The sequence below is a fragment of the Cygnus olor genome, chromosome 22, assembly GCF_009769625.2.
Source record: "Cygnus olor isolate bCygOlo1 chromosome 22, bCygOlo1.pri.v2, whole genome shotgun sequence".
In the NCBI taxonomy this organism is placed as follows: Eukaryota; Metazoa; Chordata; class Aves; order Anseriformes; family Anatidae; genus Cygnus; species Cygnus olor.
The window spans coordinates 3,422,613-3,448,290 of record NC_049190.1 but is presented as its reverse complement, the minus strand read 5'-3'; the positions used below and the strand labels follow the sequence as shown (position 1 = coordinate 3,448,290).

The 25,678-nt window shown below is 51.4% G+C and overlaps 1 protein-coding gene across 6 annotated transcripts in view; it reads right to left on the bottom strand.

The window, feature by feature from the left end:
* The window catches only part of LOC121058546 (tubulin-specific chaperone cofactor E-like protein), a 52,541-nt gene that overhangs the window by 14,184 nt on the left and 12,679 nt on the right, over nt 1–25,678 (bottom strand). For 4 of the 6 annotated variants that reach the window (XM_040534224.1, XM_040534226.1, XM_040534225.1 and 1 more), the window contains exons 6-8: nt 24,699–24,825; nt 24,126–24,242; nt 16,719–19,382 (exon numbers count right to left, since the gene is read on the bottom strand). In XM_040534224.1, the coding sequence (XP_040390158.1) occupies nt 19,064–19,382; nt 24,126–24,242; nt 24,699–24,825 (563 nt within the window). In that variant the 3' untranslated portion in view covers nt 16,719–19,063. Of the gene's footprint in view, nt 1–334; nt 928–1,502; nt 2,074–2,376; nt 2,790–4,489; nt 4,656–4,974; nt 5,113–7,583; nt 7,872–8,829; nt 9,103–11,412; nt 11,478–16,718; nt 19,383–24,125; nt 24,243–24,698; nt 24,826–25,678 lie in introns of those variants that run through there. The other 2 variants (XM_040534228.1, XM_040534229.1) reach the window with 2 other exon arrangements.

Below are 25,678 nucleotides of genomic sequence, written 5' to 3'. Positions count from 1 at the left end.
TATTTTCTGCTTGGCCCCTAGCCTTGTTAGCTCTTCGATGTGGATGGTTTGCATGGGCTGTGCCATGAGAACAGCATCTCAATGAGTACCTGTCACCTTCTGCCTCTTCCCACCCAGGGACATGGATGGGAAGTCTAAGGGGCAAGGACCATGAGAGGACATGATCCCAGTCCTTCTGCCTCTCACTTTGGAGGGGGTGGATGGACTTTGGCATTTGTGACGGCCCCGACATCAAGGAGCAGTCCAAGGCCATGGACCTATAGCATCTCCAAGGGGACATCGTGGCATGGCACGAGCCACCACCTCCCACCCCAGCCCTTGGTGGCACCTTTACCTTGACCTCCGAGAGGCTGGCTCCTCCGACCTTCACCTCTTGGCCTAACACCTGGATCCGCACGACGCGCAGCCCATTGGGAACGTATCCTGGCTTCTTTTGGCTGATGTCCACCTCAATGAAGTCCAGCCTCTCCGCACAGGTTTTGAGCAGCGTGTAGGAGTGCTCCAGCGGATAGGGAAAGGCGACGCCGTCAAACGTCTGCAGCACCTGGTTCTGCCCCACCAGGCACAGGCTCTCCCGCTTGGGGTAGCAGCCCCGGTAGCCGTTCTCTATAGCGCAGACCTCTCCTTCAGGGCAGGTAATGTTGAAGCACTTGGCCTCCCCACCATCCTCGCACTGGCATTCCACTGTGCAGTCCGCCGTGGCCCAAAAAGACTCCCCGACGGCGTAGTACCGGCCGTCCACGTCGCAGCCACACTTCTGCACGGGGATGCAGCGGTCGGCACTGAGGACGTGGCCCTCGTCACACTCGCAGCCCTCAGCACATGGGGAGGCGCAGGACAGAGGGGCTGTCAGGTCCGAGCAGGAGGCAGGGCAGCCACTGGCACACACCGAGTAGTGGCTGTGCTCCGGGCACCGCACGGCCTCTGCTGTGGGTGCAGAGGGGACACAAACAACAGGACGAGCACGTTACTATGTGGTTTGGGGCCACAGACCTCGTTCCTATTGACCCACAGCAGTGGCAGTGTGAAATGACCCAGGAACCCCACTTTACAGCAGATTTGGCCTTGCCATTTCTCTCATGTGCCTTCTCTATTCCCTCAATGCAAGCAAAAGCTTCTCCAAAATAGTCCCAGCACGGTCGAGCCTCCTGCAGCAATTTAATGCCAAAAGAGGTGGGTGGGCTGAGCAGCGTGCTGCCAGCCAGCCTGCAATCCAGTCCAGCCTCCAACATCACAGCAGCCAGCTTCTGCCTGGCCTTTTCTGCCCTTTCTCTATCACGAGACTCTCACACCACTGAGGGGAGGGATCGATTGGCTTTTGCTAGACCCACTCTGCCTTGAGCAACTCCCTCCCCTTCATTCCTCCCATCTAGATTATCTCCCATTGAGATTATTTCCCATCCAGATTATCTCCCGTTGAGATTTTCTCCCATCAAGATTATCTCCTGGGAATGAAGGCAGGCACCCACAAGCACTCCCAGCACGAGCACCCCAACACTTACCGCATCCCGTCTGGGTGCGCCACTCTCCCACTGGGATGCCCAGGGCTTGGCACACCGTGGCATACGCCTGCACGGCTTGGCACAGCCCGGTGCCATTATCCCGTGCACTGCACAGGTCGTAGACGCAGCTGTGGACGAAGGCAGTGGGGTCCACGACAGCACCGCACTCCCAGAGTGGCCCGCCGCTCTTGTTGATGAAGCCGCAATATTCGGGGGAGAAATACAAAGACTCGGCGGTGGCATCACAGATGCTGCAGTTCTCCACGCAGCCGGGAGAGCACTTTCTCTCGGGGTGAGGCACTCGCCAGCTCTCACCCAGCTCTGGCGCGGACACAGCCAACCTCCCGTCCGAGCGCAGGGTATCGTCCTCGGGGTCTTTGTTGTAATTCCCACAGAGACCGCAAGTGCCATTGATGTACGTGCCCGGAACAGAGACGGACGCATAGTGTTGCCCATCGTAGGTCACTAGCAAGCCAAAATCAGTCTCCAGAGCTGTGGACAAGCCGCTTTGGTAGACTTTTATTGCACCCAGCTCCAGGGAGATAGGTAAGGACACCACCAAGTCATCCACCTGCAGGAACACAACCGCAAGACTGAGCGATCATATGAAATAGCAAGGGGTTTCAGACAGGAGCAGTACAACCCTGTGTTTACAGATGGGTGCAGAAGGTCAGCCAGCCATCAGTAAGCCTTAGGCCTCTGTTGACCCATGGCTTTAACACCAGTGCTTTCCACCCCATACATTTTCCAAGGGGAAAATGGAGCCCAGAATGTCCCAAGGCCAGTCCCATGGTCCTGGGGCTGCCAGCACGGTCCCACCATCACCTTGGAGGACCCAACCCATCAAGTTCACCCTGTTCAGTGGGGCTCTTACCTTTGCTTTCCCAAAGCTGCCCTTGGGGAGGACGATCTTGTGTGAGTAGACCTCCACAAAAATGTCCCTCAGCCAGGAGACGGAGGAGCCGCCTCGGTTCTCGTTCTTGGCCTCCACGTTGAAGTAGGGCAGCTGGGAGCCTGGCCAGCACTGCCTGGCGAGGAGGTAGGAGCAGGAACCCTGGAAGTGAAAGAGGAAGCCGTCGAAGGTGTGGTAGTGCGGATCTCCGAACACCACGCAGGTGCTGCTCTCCACCGGCACGCACTGGAAGAACTTGGTCTTCGGTTCGCACGCTTCAAAGGGGCCACAAGCCACCTCCTGGCAGAAGATCTCGTTGTTGAAGTCCAGGCAGCGGCACTTGGTGGTGCAGTTTGAGTTGTCCCAGAAGATTTCCCCTTGACGGAGAAACTGTCCTAAAAATGCATAAAAGAAAAAAAAAAAAAAAAAGAAAAAAAAAAACACACGCTGCATCACTTTTCTCTTTCCTTAACAGAGGAACCTCACCCGCAGTTAGAGGCACGGTTACATCAAAATGTGAATTCCTCAGGCATGGCTCCATGTCCTACAGAGAGGTCTGCAGGTCGTATGCCCACAAAGGGACCTGCTGCAGGGCTTCTCAGCTGCTTTTTGCACACTTCTGGCAAAGCAATGCTATCACAACTGAGCTTTCAGTGCGTCCCACATCCCGTTTGAAACCTCCCCACACCAAAGTGCAGCAGTCGGTGTGAGCACCGCATGGGCTGGCTGACTGGTGGGTTATTTCTCCTGGGTTTGAGTCCTTCCACTGTTATCAGAAGCAATTCAGTCCCGTTCCAAAAAAGCTCGTAGTGTTAGGAGCCCAAGGAGCTGCTGGTAAGTAACTTCCACCCCACACGTCGGTGGCGATGGGAGCCGATGAGCGATCACCCAGCCAGCAGACGCGAGAGGCAGGGAGAAGACGGCAGAGCAAGGGTGGCAGACACCCATGCGAGCTTCCTCCCCTCCATATGGCTGTCTTTCACACCTCTCCTTTACGCGGATTTCACTGCGCACGCTGCCTGCTTTACCTCTCCTAAACTTTTTGTTCTCTTCCCCGCCTGCTACAAAAAAATGGTGTTTTACAGTTCCCTGCAATGAACATCTCCTTAAGTGAGATCTGCTGCACCAACCATCCTGGTGCATGTGATTGTGGCAAACTGGAATTTCAGGATTTGTGAACCCAAAACCATTCTGGGGCTGCAAGAGCCTTTGGGTCATCCAGGTCATCTTTGGTACAACCTGAAACCAGGCCATAAAGAAGCTGGGCGTCCCGGAGCAGCATCCAGCAGCAAGCAACAACTCTCTTGTTATGCAGACTCCAGGAGTACATCGGGTGCTCCTGACAGCTTTGTTTGTCAAAGGGCAATGCGATGGTCTCTTCATGGCACAGACCCCGTGGTGTCTCATTTAATCCCTTTACATCTCCATGCCACCGGTGACACATGCACAGACACTGTATTGGTGCAAGGGCATGGAATTTATCGTGCCCAAAAAAACTACAGAAACAAGGGAAATGGGACCACACTGTCAGCATCCCCATCCCAGGGATGAGAGGGCACAACCGTCCCCCAGGTCTTTCCCGTGAATAAAATAGCTTCACAGAAGACTCTGTCTAAGACAATTATTGAGGCATTTCTCACATCTCCATCAGCACTGCAGCAATTAATCGAGACAACATCCAGGTGTTGTTTGATTCCTGAGACTCTCTCGAGCCCCATCAGCTCTTGACTGTGTGCGTCCAGGCAGCAGAAATGGGGGCTTTTAGCAACGCCTTGCTGATGAAACCACAGAAGTGAAACCAAGCAAGCACTGGTGACACCTTTGTTCGCTGGTGGTTGAAAGCCGCCCAAAGCTTTATGGGCCTCTCTTGTTTTTCTCAGAGCTTCCAAGTCAGGTCTCAGCCGCACTGAGAATTGGCCAAAAATATGCACTGCAAGCCCATTCTCCAGTCGTCCAAGAGTCAGCACGCAGGGATGCACCAGAGTTGGACAAGACATGCCCACGCGGAGATGAATGACAAACCTCTCTGTCCTCCCCACTCAGGCAGCATGACCTTTTGCCATTCTGCACCCTAAAATCACCATTCCTCTCTTACCTCTCAGGCTGCAGCCGTTGGCTGGATCTATCTCTCTGCCATCTATTTTGAAAGCCCAGCGCCCAGGCACATTAACATTGGTCGTTTCTTCTATATTGACTATGTCTGGGGTTCTGGAGCCTGGGATGCTGAAGAAGTTGGTGACATTTCCACCGTTGAAGCCAGCCTAACACAGAGAGAGAGAAAAACCCATCACACATCCATCCTCGCTGCAGGAAAGCAACACTGCATTTGTGCACCTCCCTGCTCACAATAATTCCTGAGTATGTTGTCTTTCACCTCAAAATGTTTTTTCAGAAATCTCGGTTTTCAGGTAGTTTGGACGTGAGTGAAAAATCTCTGCAGGCACTACAAGCAGTACAGATCTATATTTACATTTCTATCTATGTTTAAATACAAATGTATGTAAAAAATTACATCAGGGAAGCTGTGGGCAACCATCAAAGAGCTTGGGAGAGCTGGCGACACGGGGCCCAGAGCCTCACCTGGGCCATCACCCCGCCGAGCCCGGTCAGGGGGTCCCCTCCGCTGGCCGTCCCCGTGGTCCAGCTGATTTCCTGGTAGTTAAATATGGCAAAGGACGACACGCTGTCGGTGATCAGCACAGCTTGAAAAGTGTTCACCTGAGGAAAATATCAACGGATTCACAAGGTGAGGTTGCTTTTCTCCTGATGCCCTTCTGCCACACTCATCCCTTGCCTGGGCAAGCTGCAGGAGCATGGCAGGGACTGGGATCAGGAGCAGAATGGGACCCGAAGCACGCTGCCTCTCGGCGCTGTGACACCAGCTGCCCCCATCCCCACCAGCCCTCCCATCTGGGAAGGCAGCAGTGCTGTCTTCAATCCAGTTCAATGCCAATAGATGGCAGCAAGAGAATGAGCTTGTGGAAAATAAGCCCTCAGCAGGACTCGGGCTGTTATGACCTGTTATTTTGCATTACCCTGCCTTAGCTTTCTTCCTTGATGTGTTTTCTTATCCAGTTCCCTGCTGCATCCATATTCCACAATGCTACCGGTGCGTTACAGCCAAGGCAGCCATGTGGATTATGTTTTGCCTGGCTGCCACATCCCATTGCTACCTGCTAAATCTGCTGATCGGGTCCTTCCTTTTGCTTGAAATGACTCTGCATTTCCAGCCCCAAACACTCCGATAAATTCAGCAAACTGCGAGCCCAGGCCCTGTACAAGAAGAGCACGGCCAGTAAGATGACATAAAACCGAGCTCTTCATTTTGCAGTTGCACAGCGGGAGAGAAGATGCCCATACCCTGCAGGTATCCCCTCTATCCATGTAAATCCAGAGGCAGAATTCACCCATGGGAACATCACAGAGTCACAGAATCACAGAATTCTAGGGGTGATGGATCATCATTCTAGGGGTGATGGAAACATGATGGATCCATTCCAAATCACGATCTCAGCAGAGGATGAAGCATGCATTGCACCTCTTATAGATGTCTCCCTCTGGGCCTGATGTCCAGAAAATGTTTCTCTTTGCCCTGCTACCAGGGCCACGGGCAGCCCTTGGGACTCTCACTGCAGGCTGCGGACCACAGCACGCCCAAAATGTCCCCAGCACCATGGGACAGAGCAGTTTTCTGTCTCCCATCGCCTCCTCATCCTGCCTGGAGGTCTGTGATTGCTTTACAGCAGAGACAGCACGTTACTCCGAGCTGAAGTGTACTCTGCCTCTGCAACAACTGCTGTGGCACCAAGAGGGACAGATCCTGCCCTGATGGGAGCCTGCATGGCCCCAAGAGGTTGCAGATCTCCAATATTCCTCATTAGGAATATGTTCATGAACCACAGAAACTTCCCAGTCTGACACTTGTGGCCAGAAACGCATCAAGCACCCTAACCCTATTTAAAAAAAAACACACAGCTCTTGTAAACCAAAACCATTTGCTCCGGAGTCACCGAGAGACTGCAACTGCAGCATCCCCAAGGCCACATTCGCAAAATTGTTTTCTGCAGCGATTCTGCACTGCGATGAATTTCCTGCTTAAGTTGCATTGTGCTATTCCACGTGCCAACCTGGAGCCTTGGCTGCTATTGAGTGGGAAGACTGCTCTATAACAAAATAAATTGCATTGTGTTGCAAATGTAATTCCTCGGGCAATACACGAACCTCTATATTGCTTGCTGTCTGCAAATATATATATATGTATTTTTTTTCTGCAAGTGCTGCCAGGACTGGCAACAAATATGCATTAAATTTTGAGCCTCTCTAACAAATGGAAAAGAGCTGAATTGTTTATCAGAGCCAACTCCTCGAGACAGAAGCGGCAAACTTCTGGCACTCACAGAATGCACACAAATACTAAAAATTACTTTCCCAAACAACAGTATGGAGATCTTACTTGCTGCCTGCACCCCAGCCTCCTGGGGCGGTCCTGCCAGCAGCACAGATCCCCCAGTGCCAGCTGCTCGCAGCAGTTTGCAAGCCTTTCATGTCTGCAAAAACATCTCAGCACCATCACTATCCTCAAAGATGGGACTCGCACCCTTATGGAAATAAAGAGAGCTATCACAGCCAAATCCCACATGTGACTCTGATCACCCTGGACGGGTCAGCTGTCGACATGGACATGCTGCCAACAGCCCCTCTGAGTTTCCCCTTTCTGTTTCAAGCACAGGCTTTCAGAGCAGCTGTCCTCCCCCTTACACCAGATGCCCTCGCTGCCCTCCTGAATTAGTGCTGTGCCGCAAAAAGAGACGTCAGGATTTGGAACAGAACTTGGGGTCCTGCATAAAGGCTTTTAGTCTGAGGTGCCCGTCCACAAAAATATCTCTGCGTTACCACTGTGGTCAAGGCACGGAGGGAGGCTGGCATCTGCACAGCCACAATATGATGAGGCCGAATGATCCTAAGCAGCGTCAGAGCCATGTCTTGGCGCGCTGCTTGCGAGGCAATGCTTTCTCTGGAGCTCTGCGAGCACTGAGCAGGGCTCATAGACAGAAGGACAGGACTGTGGTGCCCAGCTACAGGAGGACAAAGCGACCTACCCAGCTTTACACCCCGGTGTATATTTGTACACAGATGGATGCACAACCATCTACCACCACCCATCGAGGCACACGGCCGATTGCTCTTACCGGCGTTGTGCTGCTCCCTCCGTAGAAAGTGACCTCCTCCCAGGTGACGATGAAGACCCAGGTGGCGGAGAAAGAGGACATGTCCTTGAAGTGCTTGCGGATGTCTTTGGAGGCTCTCCTCAGCAGCTCAGGGTCTGTGCTCTCCCTGTAGTAGATCTCCCCCCGAATGCCGTTGTGCACGTCTGCCCAAAAGGGCGCGACGAAGGCCCGTCCGTCCGTCAGGGGGAAGGCCTCTGGGGTGAACTGGCTGACCAGGGCGTTGAAGGAGATCACGCCGTTGTTGTTGACCTGCAAAGAGGATGGGGGGATTGGAGAAAGCCCTAGCAGCAAGCTGCTGGTTCATCAGAAAACGTGGGGTGGGAGTTTTGGAGGGGGATGGTTTATGGGAACGGCAGACAATGAGAAGTCCTGGACAAGAGGGAATGGCCTCAAGTTGCACCAGGAGAGGCTCAGGTTGGAAATTAGGAGATATTTCTTCTCAGAAAGAGCAGTCAGGCGTTGGGATGGGTTGTCCAGGGAGGTGGTGGAGTCACCTTCCCTGGGGGTGTTCAAGGAAAGGTTGGACATGGTGCTTAGGGACATGGCTTAGTGGGTGACATTGGTGGTAGGGGGGTGGTTGGATGAGATGATCTTGGAGGGCTTTTCCAACCTTCATGACTTTATGATTCTGTGATTCTATGATCTAGGTACATACACCCTACTGGTGGAAGCCAGCACAGTGACACCGGCTGCATGCAGGAAGCCCCAGGCAGGACAAAACCCTGAAAAGCCTGCAAAACTGCCCAGCTTCACCATCCCCTAGCACCGCCTGCAGGAAGCCCATTTTCCCTCTGCCAGGTTCCTGCTGCACCATTGCTTGAAAACAGCAGCAGCCTGCCCTTGTTGTGGGCACCTCCACGTGCGGCCAAACCACCACCTCTTTTTTCCTTGTGGGTCTCTGCATGTTCTTGTTTCTTGTCATGTAACAGGAATAATGTTCCTTGTGTCAAGCCCTGAGCTTTTCTGTACCATTTAATCACCTACAAAGACAATTTATTGCCTTTTATACTCCTTCCCCTTGAACATTAGCCCATTAACTATACCTTTGACTTTCTTAATCATAAAACCTATCAGTTCATGAAATCTAAGAACTTGTCAGGTGGGTGCTAATAAATCTTCCCATTCCTGATGACAGCGAGAGCGCGTTTAAAATGCAGCAGCTAATGGCTAGGAAAAGAATAAAAGGAAGGTCTGCTGCTCCGCTTACATAAACGGTTCTGTACGGGGCTCCGAAAAAGATGAACGGGATGGAGAGCTTGATCTCGGGAGAGCTTCCGTCATCGACTTTGGGTGTTTTCGTGTCGTTGTGCCAGAAGGGATATAGACTTGCCATGGCGTGAGCTGCGAGGAGAGAGAGGAGGGAGTCCTTACGGCTAAGTGGGGACCAGTCCTGTTTTTTTGGAGAGGGCACGGTGGGGACCATGGCTTTGCCTGCCCCCAGTGGCAGGAGCATGAGAGAGAGAGCATCGCTCAAGGGTCCACCAGACGGGCTTACAGCTCCCAGCAGCACGTTTTGCTTTCTGCCTGACTGTGCCCAAGCCTGTGCTTCAGCTTCACATCGGTACAGCACCCACAACAGCCCCACTCCCCCCAGGATGTGCCGGAGGTGCTGCTTCACGCCGTGCTCAGAGAGACCGACCGAGATCCAGGGCGACCCCACGGCCGCGCTCCTCCTGCCCATGCCCCGCAGCCCCATTGCAGGGCACAGCCCACATTGCTCCAGCCCTTCCTGGCACGGGCAGGTTTCCTGCTAAAAGGCTCTGCTGGTGAGCGTAACTGCCTCTCCTGGGAACATTTTAGGAGATGCTTTTGATGTGTGGCAGCACAAGCCTGCTGCTTTCTACCAGACTAAAATCCATTTTCCAATCAGCTCTCGTCACAAGCAGACACTTCTGTCCCCAGGGCACGTGTCCTTCCCCGCTGCAGCCCCTGCCAGGTCTCTGCCATCATCTCATCTCCTGTTTTTGTCAGCTGCCTACCAGCGTGGCTCCTCACCCAGCAATCGGGGACTTTGTGCCCTTTCCTCCCTCTCCTCCCCTCTTTGATGTAGAAGAGCAGCGCGCAGCCCTCGTGACATTTGATCACAGCTGTTGGGAGCCACCGGGCTCCGAACAATCACGGCTCTGTTTACCTCGATTCGGGACATGCTTTTATTTCCTAGGTCCCAACCTGTGCCCCTCGGAGGCCTCCAGCTGCAGGCAGCTTGCTGGATGGGGCTGGGATGCTCTCTTCAAGCATCCTGCTCGAGGCTGCCTGGTGAGCATCACCGGCTGACCCTTCTTTGTGGCTCCAACCCAGCCTTAGGGGGGAAGGAGAAAAGGGGAAGCCTTGCCTGACCTGGCTGCATCCTAAAAAACCACACACATGACCCAAGTGCCCCGCCAGACATAAAGGGAGGCAACGTGTGACAGCATCCGCAAGCCTGGTTTCAGAGATATATCCAAAAACTCCTCGCTGGCAGCCTGTAAAGCCAGTCATTTCACAGCTGCTACACAACTGACGGGTTATTACAGCCGAGGCAGAGCTCCCAGACACGGATTTGACTTCTTCTCTAAACAGGGAGCTCAGCACAAACTTCCCAGGGCTGGCTCCCTCAGCAGTGCTGGTACAGCGTCGCGGCGCTTTGCATGCGGCACGGCGCCTTGCCAAGCACCGCCGGGCCCCGCTGATAATGATTTTTGCCTGGGTGGCGTTTCTCATGGCTGAACAGGTCGGCCCCATTTTCCGCCTGAGGACGCAGAGCCCCAGCTCATGCCCGAGCTGGGCTCAGCCCCACGGCTCCTCAGCCACCAGCCTGGGGAATGGCTTCGGGATTTCACGGCTCCCTGTTTCCATCCTGGAGGTCCTGGGGTCAGCCCCACACCCGGAACTGGCCACAGGGTGCAAATCTGCGACAATACCAGCCTAACGTGGATTTTCTAGTCCATAGCAACTCAGCTTGCCCTTCTTTGAATTAACATGTAACCAAAATTAATCACTCCATGAGACCGAGGAGCTGCTCCTGCGCTTTTCACCACCCTAGCGGACCACAGCTCAGGGCTCCCACCCGGCCCTATGCAGGTCACCAGGACTCATCCAGCCCGGTTGTCCAAACCACCTCGCACAAGGACGTGAGAACTGGGCAGGAGCTGCTGCAGATTCCCCTGAGACCCCAACAGGCCACGGCCACGTCTGCTCCTGCTCGTCCCCAGCAGGCACCCGAGGGAAAACCTGACTACAAGCAAACCCTGACATTTCGCTGCTGCTCATTGATTGACTCCTTATGTGGCATTGGCTGGTCATTAGAAATTCTTCATACTTTATTTTCTAGCACTGGCAAGACCATCACAACCTCTCAAACGCACCCTGTGTGCACATACAGACCTCCACACGATATATGCACCCATACATAAAGTGCTCACCGAGGCCGGCATACCCGTCGGCTTTGCTGCTGACTTCGTATTCCGAGCAGCATTGCCAGCTCCTCATTTAGCCTAAACTATCCGTGCTTCACTGCTCTCAATGAGGCAAGGGCCATTTGTGCGGGCGGGAGATCCATCTCCGCCACGCAGTCTGTTCCTGCTGCAGATCCGGCACCTGTGCTCACCCACAGGGGCACACAGACCTCCCCGCGTGGCCTTCACCCTTAAAACCTGCCAGCCCTCTGCCCCGGGGAAATGCTAACTCCACCCTTGTACCTGCTCCAACCAAGGGAAAGGGAATTTTCACCGTAAAAATCACTGTATTTTGTGGTCCCAGGGCACGGCACTGCTCCGAAGCTTTCCCCTCTCAGCCGAGGAGCGGTACTAACCTTGGTGCCGCATGGTCATCACCAGCAGGGCCACCCAGGTCCCGAGAAATGATCGTTTGTTCATCCTAAAGGGCAGAAGAAAGGCGGACATGCATCACTCCCACGGGAAATCCCATCCCCGACCAGTGCTGGGGGATGCTCAGGCAGTGCAGAGCTGCAGGTCCCTTGCCCACCAAGCGGAGCCAAAATGCCTCCTTCGTTAAGGGCCATAACGAGACCTCCCTGGTGCTAAGGGGAGATTGCCCCCCAGGTATATCACAACAAGCCCATAAGCACATGGAAGAGCTGCTAATTTCAGGAGGTGTGGGGAAGTTGCCAAGAGCCCAGTGGCTTGGAAGCAATTCCTGCCCCCTGGGGGGAGCCTTGAGACACAGTCCCACCAGCCCCCCGGGCTGGCTGCTGGCACGGCGATCCCCAACACCTCGGTCTGGAATGAAGGAAGCACAAACATTTACACAGCTGGGCACCTCTTGCTGCACAGGAATCAATGAGAGAGACAGAAGCAGATACGAGGCTGGGAAACGGAAAGCGAAGTCCTGTGCCAGCTTTAATTCCTTCCGTGCCTAATGCAATTTGTTAGTCATTATTAATCCAATAGAAAATATCGCTAAAACACCTGCTTTGATTTCTTCGCCCGTCGTTTTCGCTCGCTGCACGTAGGCACGGCTCGGGCACAGCTCGCAGGAAGGTATCGACTGCTCCCAGCATGTGCGTGCAGGAGTACGCGAGCAGCTTCAAAGTACACCTAAACCTTGTGTGCAGCCTGTCTACACCAGCCTCTGGATCAGCTTCCCTTTGTATGGCACTTGCACTTCAATTACATGGACACGATGGCCGTGAAACACAGCATCTCTGCAGGCTCACCCGCGGGATTTATTTCTATAACCTACAGGGACCAACAGATCTGGCTAGTTCTGATTATTTACACGTAAAGCACAGGGATACGGCAGGGGACATGGCTTTGGGAAGCCCAAAGCCCTGTGCAAGGGGACTTCATCCCTGCCCCGGTGCTCAGGGCACCGCTCGCGGCCACAATCTGCTGCCCACGACCTAGATCCTAGAAAAATTCATTTCCCCAAGGAAAAAATCACCTTATTCCCTACCTCAGGAGGCAGAAAGCAAGCAACAGAATGTTACAGAGGTGGTAAATCCAAGTTGCTGTGGGTTTGTTAGCAGACAGCAGGCAGACAAGGGCTAGCAGGGACTAGAGCAGTCCGAGAACAAGAGCAAGCCCAGCACCGCTTGGGCACCGCGACAGACAATAAAGATGTCACTTAACGTGCCACATACAAAAATACTATTTTTTTTTTTTTTTTTAGGTATGGAAAAAAATTACCAACCTGCTTTGTAGACTAGAGGATCAAGGAGGTCAGAAATATTAGACCAGTCTTGGTAGAACAGGGAGAAGTCTTAGGTCAATGCAGAACGCATGCCGCTGCTCTTTTGCCAATTATTGCCGATGAGTGGAGCGATGTCTCAGTCCCCTTCAACTCGCAATTGAAAAGTCCGTTTTTGTCAATGCTGGTTCGGGGCTGGAGGAGTGTAGAGTTGCAAATCACAAGTGGTGCCTCTATTGATAACCAGCAGGCTAATCTGGAGATCAGATTCTGGCCTGGAGAGGGAGAGGAGCCGCTTTCTTACCCAAACGCTCGCCCCCTCGGGTGGGTTCAGGTGGAAATGTCAGCTAGCCGGAGCTGGGCTTGCGGCCGCTCTGCTCAGCATTGCCTTTTGCTGAAGGGAAAAGAAAAAGAAAAAAAAAAATCAAAGAATTGAGCCCCTTCCTCCTTTGTGTAAGTGAAGGAAAAAAAAAAAAAAAAAGCCCTCTATATAGTGTTACAGGATTAGCATTAACAGTGCTAGGCTTAAAGCACCATTCAAAGGCAGTGCCCCAAAGCTTCAATGCTCTTACTTTTCCACCAAAGTCTTGTTCCAGTTTCTCAAGCACAACGCACTTCTGCTTTTACAGGTGGGAGAGGAAAAGCCTCCCAGTATGTATGTACGTGCTCCCCAAGTGTGTTGGAGAGGCTGTGCCAGCTGCTCCCGCTGCCACCCGCTCGGCAGGGACTGACTTGGATTTTATTCGAGCCAGGGGGGAAATTTCACTGGGGCACTGTTGTGAGCCTTAGCACCGGTTCCCCCATAAAACCTGCGATTTTCACGGGGCTTTTCCCTGCCTCTGGGCTGCACGGCTCATGGGTAAGCGCCCGAAGCAGCCAGGGATGTTCTCACTCCATCTCCCCTTCCCTCCACCTCCAGCGGCTGCACATCTCTGCAGGACCTGGGTTTTGCTTGATCTGCATTTACCTCAAGGGACAAAACCGTGGCACAGCTCAGCTGAGGACCCGTCACACTCCTGCCAGCTCTGCGCGGGCTGCGAGCCTCCAGCTGCACCGCAGGGAGCACAGCAGCCTGAGCCAGAGCCTGCGAGACGATCTCCACCGATTTAATTTGGTTCACCAAAAAAAAAAAAAAAAAAAAAAAGCCCAGGCACATTCCCATGTCCCCATGCTTTGAAACTCAATGGAAAACAGGTAGCTTACCCCTTCCTTGGAAAGGCCAGCTTAGCTCTCAAGCAGCGCCGTCAGAGTGCGGATGCCATCACGGGGCGAGCTCCAGGGGCTCCAGGACGTGCAGTGAACACCTTCACTCCCCACGTGCCAAATCCTCCCTACAGCACCACTGCCACTGCGAATCCCAGACTTTGCTTCCTCTTTATCTCCCAAACACGGCCCTTTATCCTCCAAACATGGCTTTGCCAGCAGGAAGCTTTCATTTTATTTATTATTATTTTTATTTTTCCTTTTCTAGACCAGCAGTGCCTTTAGGAGGGCAGGGGGCCTTCGGAGCTCTGATATTCCAGGGAAGATTACTTCCAGCTTGCCGCTCCGTGCACCCTGACTCTTCCCTTCCATCCCATCTACATTTTAAGTTAGCCAAAGGAAAACCCATTGACTTCTTATCCTGTTTTCTAAGACAGAGAAAAACCAGTGCCAGCAGGTTTCCCTCTGCTCCTTTTGCAGTTTAATATTCTGGTCCTGTTTGTCCTGGGCAAGTCTACACTGATGAAGTTTGATTAGGTTTCGCTGCCTCTTTGGGGAAGACTCTCTCTTCTAGGCTATTTTCTTTTGGCAGGGGATGCTCGCATCCTGCGGTGCTGAGCACATCAGAGCCGAGCAAACCGCCATTGATTTATTTTCCAGAGAAAACGTTCATCCCACGGCCAGCCTTGAGAAAAGCAAGCGTTAAAGGATGAGGTGCGGCAGGCAGTGCTTGGCCTCGTGGCATTCCCATTTCGTGGGACTCAGCCCGAGGAGGACGACCTGGTGAGGGTTTATTCCCGGAGCCCACACCACCCACACCAACACTTAGCAGAGCAAAAAGTCTCGGCAGCTCGCACTCTCCCAGAGGTGCACGGGTGAGACAAAGAGAATCGTTTTGCTTCAGGGAACAAGGAAGTTCAAAGCCAGGACACTTTTCTCTTTTTTTTGTGCAAAAACTGAAGTTTATTGAACTGATCCAAACCAATTACCTAAGTGGCCTGAATTCCACTGCTAAGTCTGCGAGCAAACCGAAGGCAAATTGTGGGCGCGGGAAGCGGAGTCCCCATGAGAGAACCCAGAACAAAAACTGCGATAGACTTACAGTTTTCCCTTTTTCTTTAAAATTACATACAGATGCATAATTAATAGGGTGCGAGAATAGACCTTCATGTTTAAATCATATTTGAAGTTTCCAGTAAGTGCAGAAAAGCAATCACAGCGGCAAAGGCCTGAGATCACAGAATCACAGAATAATATCCCGAGTTGGAAGGGCCCCATAAGGCTCATCGAGTCCAACTCCTCGAGATGGCCGCAGCCGCCTCGAACGCGGCTCTGGGGACGGCGTCTCGCTACTGCCTGCAGAAGCGCCACAATCAAATGAGGGTGGCACAGCTGCCAGGAATACTTATTTTAGCCTCCGGGCTGCTTTCAGCAGATTGTTTGCATTTTCCAATCTGCACATGAACGGGAATCTCATTTACAAGCAGAAACGGCGACGGGTGGAGGCAGCGCGATTGCAGACCCGAGCAGGCGAGGGCAAACCGAGAGCCTATCCCCAGAACAACGAGCGTGATCGGGCGCAGCTTCCCCGAGCTGTCCCGAGCCCCCCCGTGGACCACTCTGTATCATCTGCCACCGGGTGGATGCGGGCATCCCCCAACGAAACTGGTGGCAAACCACACGGAGGGAGCGGAGGACGGCTGCCACGCCGTGCATATTCATAGCATCGCCGGTTTAAGCAATACGCTTGCAACATCTGGTCAAAACATGGATATTCAATAGGAACGTCTCCAAAAACACAACGGCACAGCATCGAATCTCGATCCGCAGAGCTGTGCAAAACTTTGGTATATAGCTGTTACCCAATTCCTGACGAACCAGGTGCTTTTTCCACTGCGCAGACTGCCCGCGGCAGATTTTTATGCATGAACTAGCATGAACAACAAAACAGTTCTTGACAAAAGTAGCACTCGGATAAAAGGACACAAGAGCTAGGGAAGCTTGAAGCCTGTATTTTGCTTTCTGGAAGGAATGTGACAGAACCAGGGACCTTTTGCTAATGCGGGTATGTCAACAAAACCGGGACGCAGCCCCTCGTGACATTGCATTTAGAGCGAGCCTCCTGCCACCTCGGGACCCTCCTTCGTTGTCAGCACCCACCGTTGGCCCCAAAGCCCCTCTCATTCACAGCCCTCCCCTTCATTCCCGAGCCACGGTCCCCTGTTAAGCAGTAAACACTGCTCAAACGCCCATCCCTTCCCTGACAGGTATTACAGAAGGAAAGCAATCCAATTTGGGGCATTTTGGTGTGTTGCTTGCGTGCCATTCTGCCCGACTTTTCAAAGTCAATCACGTGGATTGAATCCAGGTTTCGGATGTGGCTCGTTCTCCTCTGGAAGCCAACCGATGGGTTTGGTTCCCCCAACATGTGCTCTGCCAGCTGCACGAACAGCTTGAGAACACCGTCCAGGAACAACCTTCCCCAACAACACGGAGAGGCAGCCAGTATTCGTACCGCAGCTCTCGCAGCCCCAAACAGACCTGGGGAGCCAATTTGGGCAGCAGTGCCATATCTCCAGCTCGTGTTGACATCGTAGGCCACGAGGTGTCCTCTTTTTCCATCTTCCAGTTCCTGCCAGGCCCGCCGTAAATAAAACCATCATTTCCTGCCAGTTCTGAGCCAGCGTGGCGATGGCACCGCTCACTATGTGGACGAGCATAACCTTTAGTGGGCAAACAAACTTACAAGCACATATCTGGGTCTTCTTTAAAATCCCATTCAATTCTTTAATGGACTTTGTTTATTTCCTTCTCTGCAACCGAGACATTTAATTGTGCTGAGAAAGTTGGTCAATAATTACAGCATCTCATTAATACCAGTTACAATGTCATAAATATACCCACACAGGCAATTACTGCTCTATGGAATTAGATCAGAGATTCCTTTCCATCTGCGTTGGTCGCTTAACTCAGACGATGCAGCGACTGATGGATAACGTACTTAAACGGGAGGTCAACGGGAGAAATAGGCTTCTAATATTAAACATCCATATCTTCATAAAACTTTGTTTTATAACAAAATATCTTATTAAACACAACTTTTCCTATGCGTATCTATGTATATATCATACAGAAGTGTTGGCTTAAGAGTTCGGCTATAAGGCAGCAAATGCCTTTCACTGCCCAAATGGAAAATACATCTTCAGTAAAGCTCTAGCTTATAAAAGCGTCATCTTATGTTACACTGCCGCCATCTCCCCGCTCGTTTATTTTACGGGTACACGGCTCCGCAGCTACGGGCTGTGGCCTCTATGCTACCTACGGCAGCTCTTGCTCCATCTCCTATTGCTCGTCTCAACGGTGCCAGGAAATTGATGGTTTTGGCTGGGGGATGAGGCACAAGTAATTAATTTTCTTAAATCCTTCCCATTTTTAATCATTACTGTGGATGCAGAACTACTCCCCTCTCAACAGTCCCTACATCCTGAACCTGAAGGTTATGTGATAATGATTTATCCCCATTCTACCCCACCCCACAAACTAGGTAAAATATTAAGAGAAATACACAGCTCCGAGACTATAAAGGAGCTCAGTGGCATGGACAAAAGCATCTCGGGAAAGAAAGTGCACGTGGGGACAGGAAGCATTTCAAAATCAAGGTCAGAAGTTCGTGTGTAACAAGAGCCCTCACTGCACAGCTTCAAAAACTTTTATGCAGTTCTTATAACTAGGCAACGTGAAGAGTCTTCAACTTGTCAGGATGACAGAGGAACGAGGGAGGACGCAGTCGAGTGAAACGGCTGTCTGATTTACAAGAGATATCAAGGAGTGAGGGTTTCATCGCACGGGAAAGGGAATTTGCTCTGCAGTAGGAACAGGGGGCTAATTCAAGCAGCAGCACACAACGCCTACGAGGTGCATGTGGGGGAGGCTGACAGAGTGAACACCTGCTTTACAATAAACGTGACTATAGGTGCTTTTGGACTCACCGTCTAAGAAACCGATCCGAGTCAACACATTCTGCTAGTTTGGACCCTAAAGAGGGACCCCCACAGCCAGGAGTCCCCAGGGAAAGTGCCAGGTTTCATTTCTGGTGCAACATCAACAAACAAACTTCAACTCTAGCCTTGCTCTCTCCCAGGAGAGCAATTTTAGCCATTCCACTTTCAGTACAAACTGGTGCAAGGTTAAGTGCTTACTGGAAGATCTTTCAGCATCTTGGGGATGTTTCCTAGCCAACTGGGGAATGTGCCCTTCACCACCTTTCTGACCTGTTACCCTAGAAGCATCTCCAACGAACGCAATGCCAATCCACCACCTTCCAAAATTCACTTTCCAAATGACACGGCCGGGCTGCCTTTGCCCCCAGGCTGCTGGCGCTACAGGTTGCAAACACTATGTGCCATGGTTACAGAAAGCAAACCTTCTTCTCAACACTCAGAATAGGACGGCTGGGATATAAAGCATGCGTTTTCAACATAAATCATTTCTTTCTAACAGGGTCTCCTTCTTTCCCCCACCTTGCACACTCATAGCAAGCAGTGGAGCTAAGTGGACGTGCTGAATACCTGAGCTCTGATTCAAACTGAATACTGTTTTAGATCTTTTCAGGGAACTTGAGCGTGACAAAAGGTTAAGAGACAGCACCCAGAAAGAAAATAAAATTCTTCAACTCGCTCAAGCTGCAGTTGAATAGCTCGGCCCAAAAAAAATTAAGTCTTCTTTTAGAAAAAGAAAAAATAAACAGGTCAAGTTCTGCACCGAGCTACCCTCACCCTTACGGGCCCTAGCATTCTTTAGCTTGAGCAACTGACCATTCATGCCAGATCACGAGTATACCGGAGCATCAAAGAAACCTTCAAGGTATTGCACACACTGAAACACACGCACGGAAGTCAATTGTCACCTCAAGGTCACCTGCAGTGGATGGCGGGCATGGTTCTCAGATCAGGGCGCTCTCTCTGGGCTAAGACATTACCTGCTATAGAAACACAACCAAACCTCAACCAACCGACTGAAATAAAAACCTTGCAAAAAACTCCTTAAATGCATGTGTGTGGGCGTGTGGGGTGCGTGCGTGCACATACACGCACGCACAAGGTCAAAAGAGGCTATTTCATTCTGGGCTCCACATAAATTTTATCCCCATCTCGAATGCCGTAGGAATGCAGCGCTCGTGAGCTGTATTTCATCTCCTCGGGACCAAAGGGAGCTTCCTGGTCCAAGTAGAAGAGCAGCATGTTGCTTGTTGACAACTGCACCACAGTTTTTAAGTGCTTCTTCAATTCTGCCACAGTCTGATCGAGACGGATCGACATCTCTTCTACTTTGTCCTGGAAGTGCACCTCCACCTTCACACTGCTCTGCGGCCGAAGATCCACGACTGCCAAGGGCTCCAGCTTTCCGTACTTTGTGACCAGCTCGTGATACCTGAGAAAAAAAAAACAAAAAAAACAAGTCCAGAACTGTACAGTCCCTCATATACATAGTCCCTCTGATACTTTAGGGAGCAGTATTTTCATCACATGAACCAACGTTCATCCCTGTTCAAGTCAGACAACCTAGACAGACATCCATTAGGAATAAATCTGGCTTGGTAGGAGCCTGTTTTCTCTTCAGCTACCACGACACTTCACAGAGCACACAGTATTTCTCAAGCAAGACGCTGAACAGGAGAAAATACAAAGCAGAAAGCCCATCCAGTCCAGTCACTGTCTCGCAGTCCCCAGGTGCACTGCAGCACCAAGCGAGACACTCAAGCTGACTGGTCTCAAAATAGTTCTATAAGGAAAACTTAACAGCAATGCTCCCTGCTGGGCTCCTACAGTTTCGGACACACCAACCGTGACTACAGTGGGATTGGCAAGGACGAGAGGACGCAACACTCGCAAGACTCTGCATGTCCTGCTGCAGTGAAAACATTTCCCTAAGGGGTGCCATAACCAAGCGAGCGGTACCACAAGTGACACAGCCCTCAGCTGAGATTCCCAGGACCTGTGGCTTCATGGCCCGACCTGATAGTCAGAAATTCCTGCCATTTTCCAAGAGGACAGCTAGGTCCCAAACGTTACACTCCACTGAGTACGGGAACAACAAGATTGCTGGATAAAGGTGAGCCACTGCAACGTTTGGAAGCTGATGGGGAACAAATGGGGGACTTTTTGCCAACTGGTCTTTCAAGTGTGCTCTGAAATGACACGGGAATTTTACTGGCAGAGCTGCAATGGCTCCAAGGTCCAGCCCGGGGAGCCATCCCCCTGAATGGAAAGCCCCTCTCATCTTCCTGCTGCCTTCAGCAGGTAAAGCTCCCTTCGGGGATGCAGCATCTCTCCTGCCTGGCTGGGAAAAGGGCAAAAAGGCAACACAACCCACAATGTAATTGAAATGACAAAGACCGAGAGCTACAGAGAAAGGTAACGTTTCAGAGGCCCTCCACTACATGCCGTACAGAAAGCTTTTTGTTCCCGACCTGAGCCTGAGCCGAATGTGATCGGTGCTGTGTCACTGCCCCTGTCAAGAGATGACGGGACCTGGCAGGACGGGTGACCCCAGGGAGTCCTGCTCAAGGCAGGAATGTTCCTGCAGAACAGCAGCCCCTCTGTCTGCTGGGGAGTGAGGTAAGGGCCTCGAGGCACTAGGATTTCCCTCGTCTCACAGCCACACCGAGCCTCCACCGGGGCTGTGTCCCCGAACGCAGGCTGCTGCCCTGCTCTCACAGTCACCTGGCTGATAGGATCAGGCTGATTTAGAAGAGCCATTAGTGCAGAGAGGAGAACGCACTCCCCGTACTTTACCTGCTGGCTATGCCCACAGTGAGCACAAGCACTGGCTGATGTGTCACCGAGGGGAAGGACTTCATCGCGGTGCTGCTTCTGCCACCTCCAGAAGGACGCAACCAGCAGCAACAGCCGACAGGAGATGGGGAAGGGAGAAAGCCTCCCCTTGCTGCCCTCAGCCTGTTTTGGGATGTCCCTGAAACTCTCACCGACTCCACATGTTGTGAACTGGCAACAATTTCTCACGTGCTGACTGTAGTGCTGCTGCAATTCGTGCGTTATCCGAAACAGCAGCTGCACGGCGAGGCAGGGACAGCGAGTCTGCAGGACTGCAAGGGCTCACTGCTGTAAGGGCTCTAAGTTCCCAGCAATTCCCTGAAACACAGGCTAAAAGCAAACGAGGCTGATGGTGGGGAGAATAGAGAGAGATACAAACCTCCAGCAGGCTGAGAGGGAGAAGAATGGGCTACGATTACACAAACCTGTGCTGTAAATATGCAGAGGACCAGGCAAAGTTGTCTGCTATTTTCTCACATCGAGGAAAAGCAGAGCAAGCTTTGCAGCCTGCTCCTTGTCCACTAACTGCAGTCTGTAAAGAAAGTTGGGAGTCTGAAAGACTGGAACCCCTCAAATCAATAAGGACAAAGGCACGCTGCTCGTTTGGTTCCCTCGTACCCCGGTAATAGGCACCCTGGAGACTTCTGTAATCACCCTCGCAGCCTGACAGACACTGGCTGCCAGAGAAGAGGATGCTGGAGAACTGAGCCTGACTAAAAGTGCCTCTGATATTCTGCAGATAAACAGCGGACCAGACATGCCGAGGGCTCATTAAAAGCCCACAGACACAAAGACGTCACTCAAGAAGCCGGCCAATATCGGATTGTAGGCTCAGCACTCCTCCCTAACCCACGTCACCCAGAGAGAATTATTCCTGCCCATCTCACTCTTTTTCCCTGATCGCTTTGAGCTGTAGCCCATGAAAAGACGCAACCCGACCAGGGAGGTTTGCTGTGACAGAGCACGCTGTTTGTTTGTCGCACGTTATGCCTCGATAGTCTTGAGGGGGGCTGCTTCACTTACACGTTTTCCAAGCATCAGTGTGTCGCCTTCCTCCGCTTGAGGCAGCACTGCAATGCAGATGCCGTGCTCCCAGCAGCAACGTGCGTGTGTCCTGATTCGATTCTAATTACAAACCACCTTGAGAGACCACACTACAGCTGGAGCAAAGCGGAGGAAGCTTTAGCAAAACACATGCACGTGCAAAATCCCGCTGCCAGCCTGCTGGTCCTGTTAGGGCTGCTGTGCACGGGGCCAGGAACTGAACCCGGCCCTCGGCACTGGGGACACTCTCAGCCATCTGCAGCCTCATTAGAAAATACTCCGTAGTGGCACATAATTCCTCCAGAAGCGAATAACCCCCTTCAGTGGCCGCACAAGTCTCTTGGATACGCTGCACAGTTGAAGGGATTCAGACAAAGAGGCCATTGACTGAGAAAAGGACAGTAACAGTGCTTAAAGGTTAAGGAATCAGAAGCAGAAGTAATTCTTCTGTATCTTACTGTAAGAGCATACAGCTTGTTGGTCAAGATCAGCCCAGCTTCATGGGATGGGTGAGATATTACTGATTTCTTACCTGGCCACACGGTGCTAAGCACCCAGCTGTGCGTGGTACTGGGTAACTACACGGGCACACAGCCCATGGGCACACACAGCCCATCCTTCTCCACAATATATTGCTCCTGGACATGCAAGGCACCCGTCACTGCAATGCCTAGAGACAAAAGCCCAGAGCAACAAGCAGGCACACAATCCAAGCCTACCAGCTATGTATTTACCTTCCCCCTCCTGCTCAAACCCTTCCTTGTGAGCTCAGGGCAGCACGCCCGTCCCACCAGGATCAAAGGGCTGCTTGCTCTTTAGTTTCTCTCCTGGTCTGTAACTGAAAACACCAGCACGAGGTGCTGCTTTGCCTTCCCCCACCTGCCTTTCCAAGTCACCCGGAGCCCTGTCTGCCAAAGAGCGGGGCTCAGCTGCAGCCATCGGGCTCGCCTGCCCAGCTTTCTCTCCTCCTGGAGCCATGAACACTGAGACATAAACCATTTTTCTTAGAAATAAGATGTTACTGAAAAGAATCCATTCTAGTAACAGTGCCACGAGCTCACAGTCCTTGCCTCCCCTTCCCCTCCCTTTCCCCAGCATTTTCTGCCTGTGCTGCTATCCCTTCCAACCGTTGTTTCATTTTTTTCCGCTTCAAGAGCTTCTAAAATTACAAGCCAGGACTTGTCCTCAGAACAAGGCCCAGGAGGGATCTCCAGCTGTCTTGTCTCCCTGACTACATTAGTACCCTTCGCCTCAGAACTGACCCCAGTACGCCTTCAGCAAATACTACAGTTGCTGGACCTGTTAGTATTCGTACAGACCGTCGTGCCCTCAATTCCCCATTCCAGCCTTCTGATGCCCTCGCTGTACTGGCAGGTCACATACACAGCTCTTCCGAAAAACAAGAGGCAGTTTTACCTAGGAGTTAAGCTAAGAGAAACACCGACTGACCAGTGTAAACACCAAACACATTCTGGTCACATCTTTGCCATCCCTACCCAGCCACACCTTTAAACTTCTCCTCCTCACTTCGTACCTACCTCTGTCTGTCCCCTGCCAGCTCACGCACACGCACCCACACTCTTGTCCTGCCCTCTTTCTGTAAAGAAAGGGCTCTGAAACTTCACTGTTCGAAAAGCACATGGGGGTCCTAGGGCAAAAGGCACATAAAGGCAGTGGCTTTTCACTCCACGATCCTTCCTCAGCCCATTAAGAAGCAGTAAGTAGATGCTGGTGCAGATACTGCCTGAACAGCAGCTGTCAAAGTTCATTAGTTTACTAAGATTAACAGGTCACTGGGCATACTTTTTGGCAAGGAAAAACCATCAGACTTGTGATTTGCAAGCTTCAAAGTGAGGGGACAGCTTCCCATTGCCAGCCTTATTCCACACACCAGATGGTCAAGAGAATTACATGCCCTGGCCTGGCACCGGAGAGCATGATCTGAACTGGCTTTTGGGGACTCCCAAACACAGGTGGGTTATGAAGCTAGCCACTGGGAGGCCAGGAAGTAATGAAGATCATGAAGTGAACAGTCATGTTGTTTAATGGCACTTGATGTGGACACTTTAAGACTGAATTTCACGCAGAAGTGATTCTACAAGTCATCAGACAACACTCTAATGTCACGGCATTAACTAAAACAGAAGGAGGGCAAGACAGGAAGGGTGTGAGAGATGCTTTTTTCATGGACCAGCTAGCCCAGATTTCCCATATAACATCAACTGCTTGGTCACCTTCCCTTTTGCCTCGCTGCCTTTTCTCCCCCGTTCTCCATTCCAAGACAACGAATTCGTACCTGAATGGGACTTCCTCCTCTGGGAACTCCATGTAATATCGGATAAAGAATCGCTCCGAGTCCTCTCGCTCCCCATCTGCAACAATGCTCCCATTGAGCTTGACGATAGACGGCAACCTGCTTGCAGACACCAACAAATACAGTCAGAAAGACGGGAAACCCAGACAGGGTGACCAACAGGACAGTCTCCCCCAAAAGCTATGTGCTGCAATGTTAACATCAGGAGAATCCTGCCACGTAGCCTTGTCTCCCTCGAGACGGAGAGAGGGTGAATCCCATGCAGCTTCCAAGCACGTCCAGAACCAAGCATTACCGTTTCCATTTCACCACATGAATGTATGATGTGTACATGTATGCATGAGAGTCAAAAACCTTCTCTGGGAAGTTGAGAAGTTACGCTACGTATTTCCATTCCTCTCTTTCTTTCTGAAACAGCACAAAACAGCTCCAGTATTTCTGAGTGGTGATTTCATACAAAAGCCCATCTCCTAACAGCCTCTTCCTCCAATTAGCAGCTCCCAGCCACTCATTGTCATGAAACACGTCTTGGAGCGGAATAAACAAACAACAGACCTGGCTATTAGCAGCTTCCTGCGTTCCTCGGTGGTGTAGGACTGCAGCAAAGGAATTCCTAGTAATTTCACTTCCTCGAGCTTGGGAAAAGAATTTAACTTGTCGATGTCTTCCCAGCAATGCAGACCTGCTTGGAAGAGAAGATTTGCTTAAACACTCAGAGGTAATGAATTATGTATCCAAGACTATCAGACACAAACAAACAACATATGTTACAGGCAATTGTCAACTGAAGTTTCTTTGAGAAGTCAGGTTTTCAGTTTGTCATGAGCAAAAAGACCTCCTTCATTTGCTTGCAAGATGCAGTAGTTTAAATTCTATCATGCTGCTGTATAAGCCTGGATAGATGATCTGTATGTATGACTTGGGAGCTTAGCTTTTACACACCATCCAGCTTCATCCATACAGTAAAGAAAATGCCAAAAAAGAGCCACTCAACCTTTTGGCTAAAAAAAAAAAAAGCAGAGGTCTCATTTAAGAAGCTTGTCAGAAAATGCTAAACTCAAGCCCAAACCGAGCATCACAGAGCAGCTCAGAAGAAGGAGCTCTTTTCAGATCAGAAACAAAATTCTTATCAGCCACAGAGCTCTTGTAGGTGGGACAAAGCTACTGCAGAGAAATGGCCGCATCTGAAGGAGAAACTGATGTCACCAACAGGAAAATCTCCTCATCCCTTTGTGACCCTGTTCTGCTAAAACGTCAGTAAAAAAAAACATTATCGTTAGCTCATTCCTGATCTCCACTAAGCTAAAAGGGTCTGCTAAGAGGTGCCAGTTTCAAGAGGGCATATCCTTTTGTGTTTCAGTTGACAGAATTTTGGAGTGCTGCAGCTTTCTGTAAGAAAATGCACACACAGGCAGAAATAACAAATACTCAATCAGCATCTGTACCAATGTCCTTTATGCTATTTCAAGGAGCGAAGAACAACAAAAGGGAGGTGTCCAAAAGCAAACGCATCGATACTTGGTGCACTAAGTTGT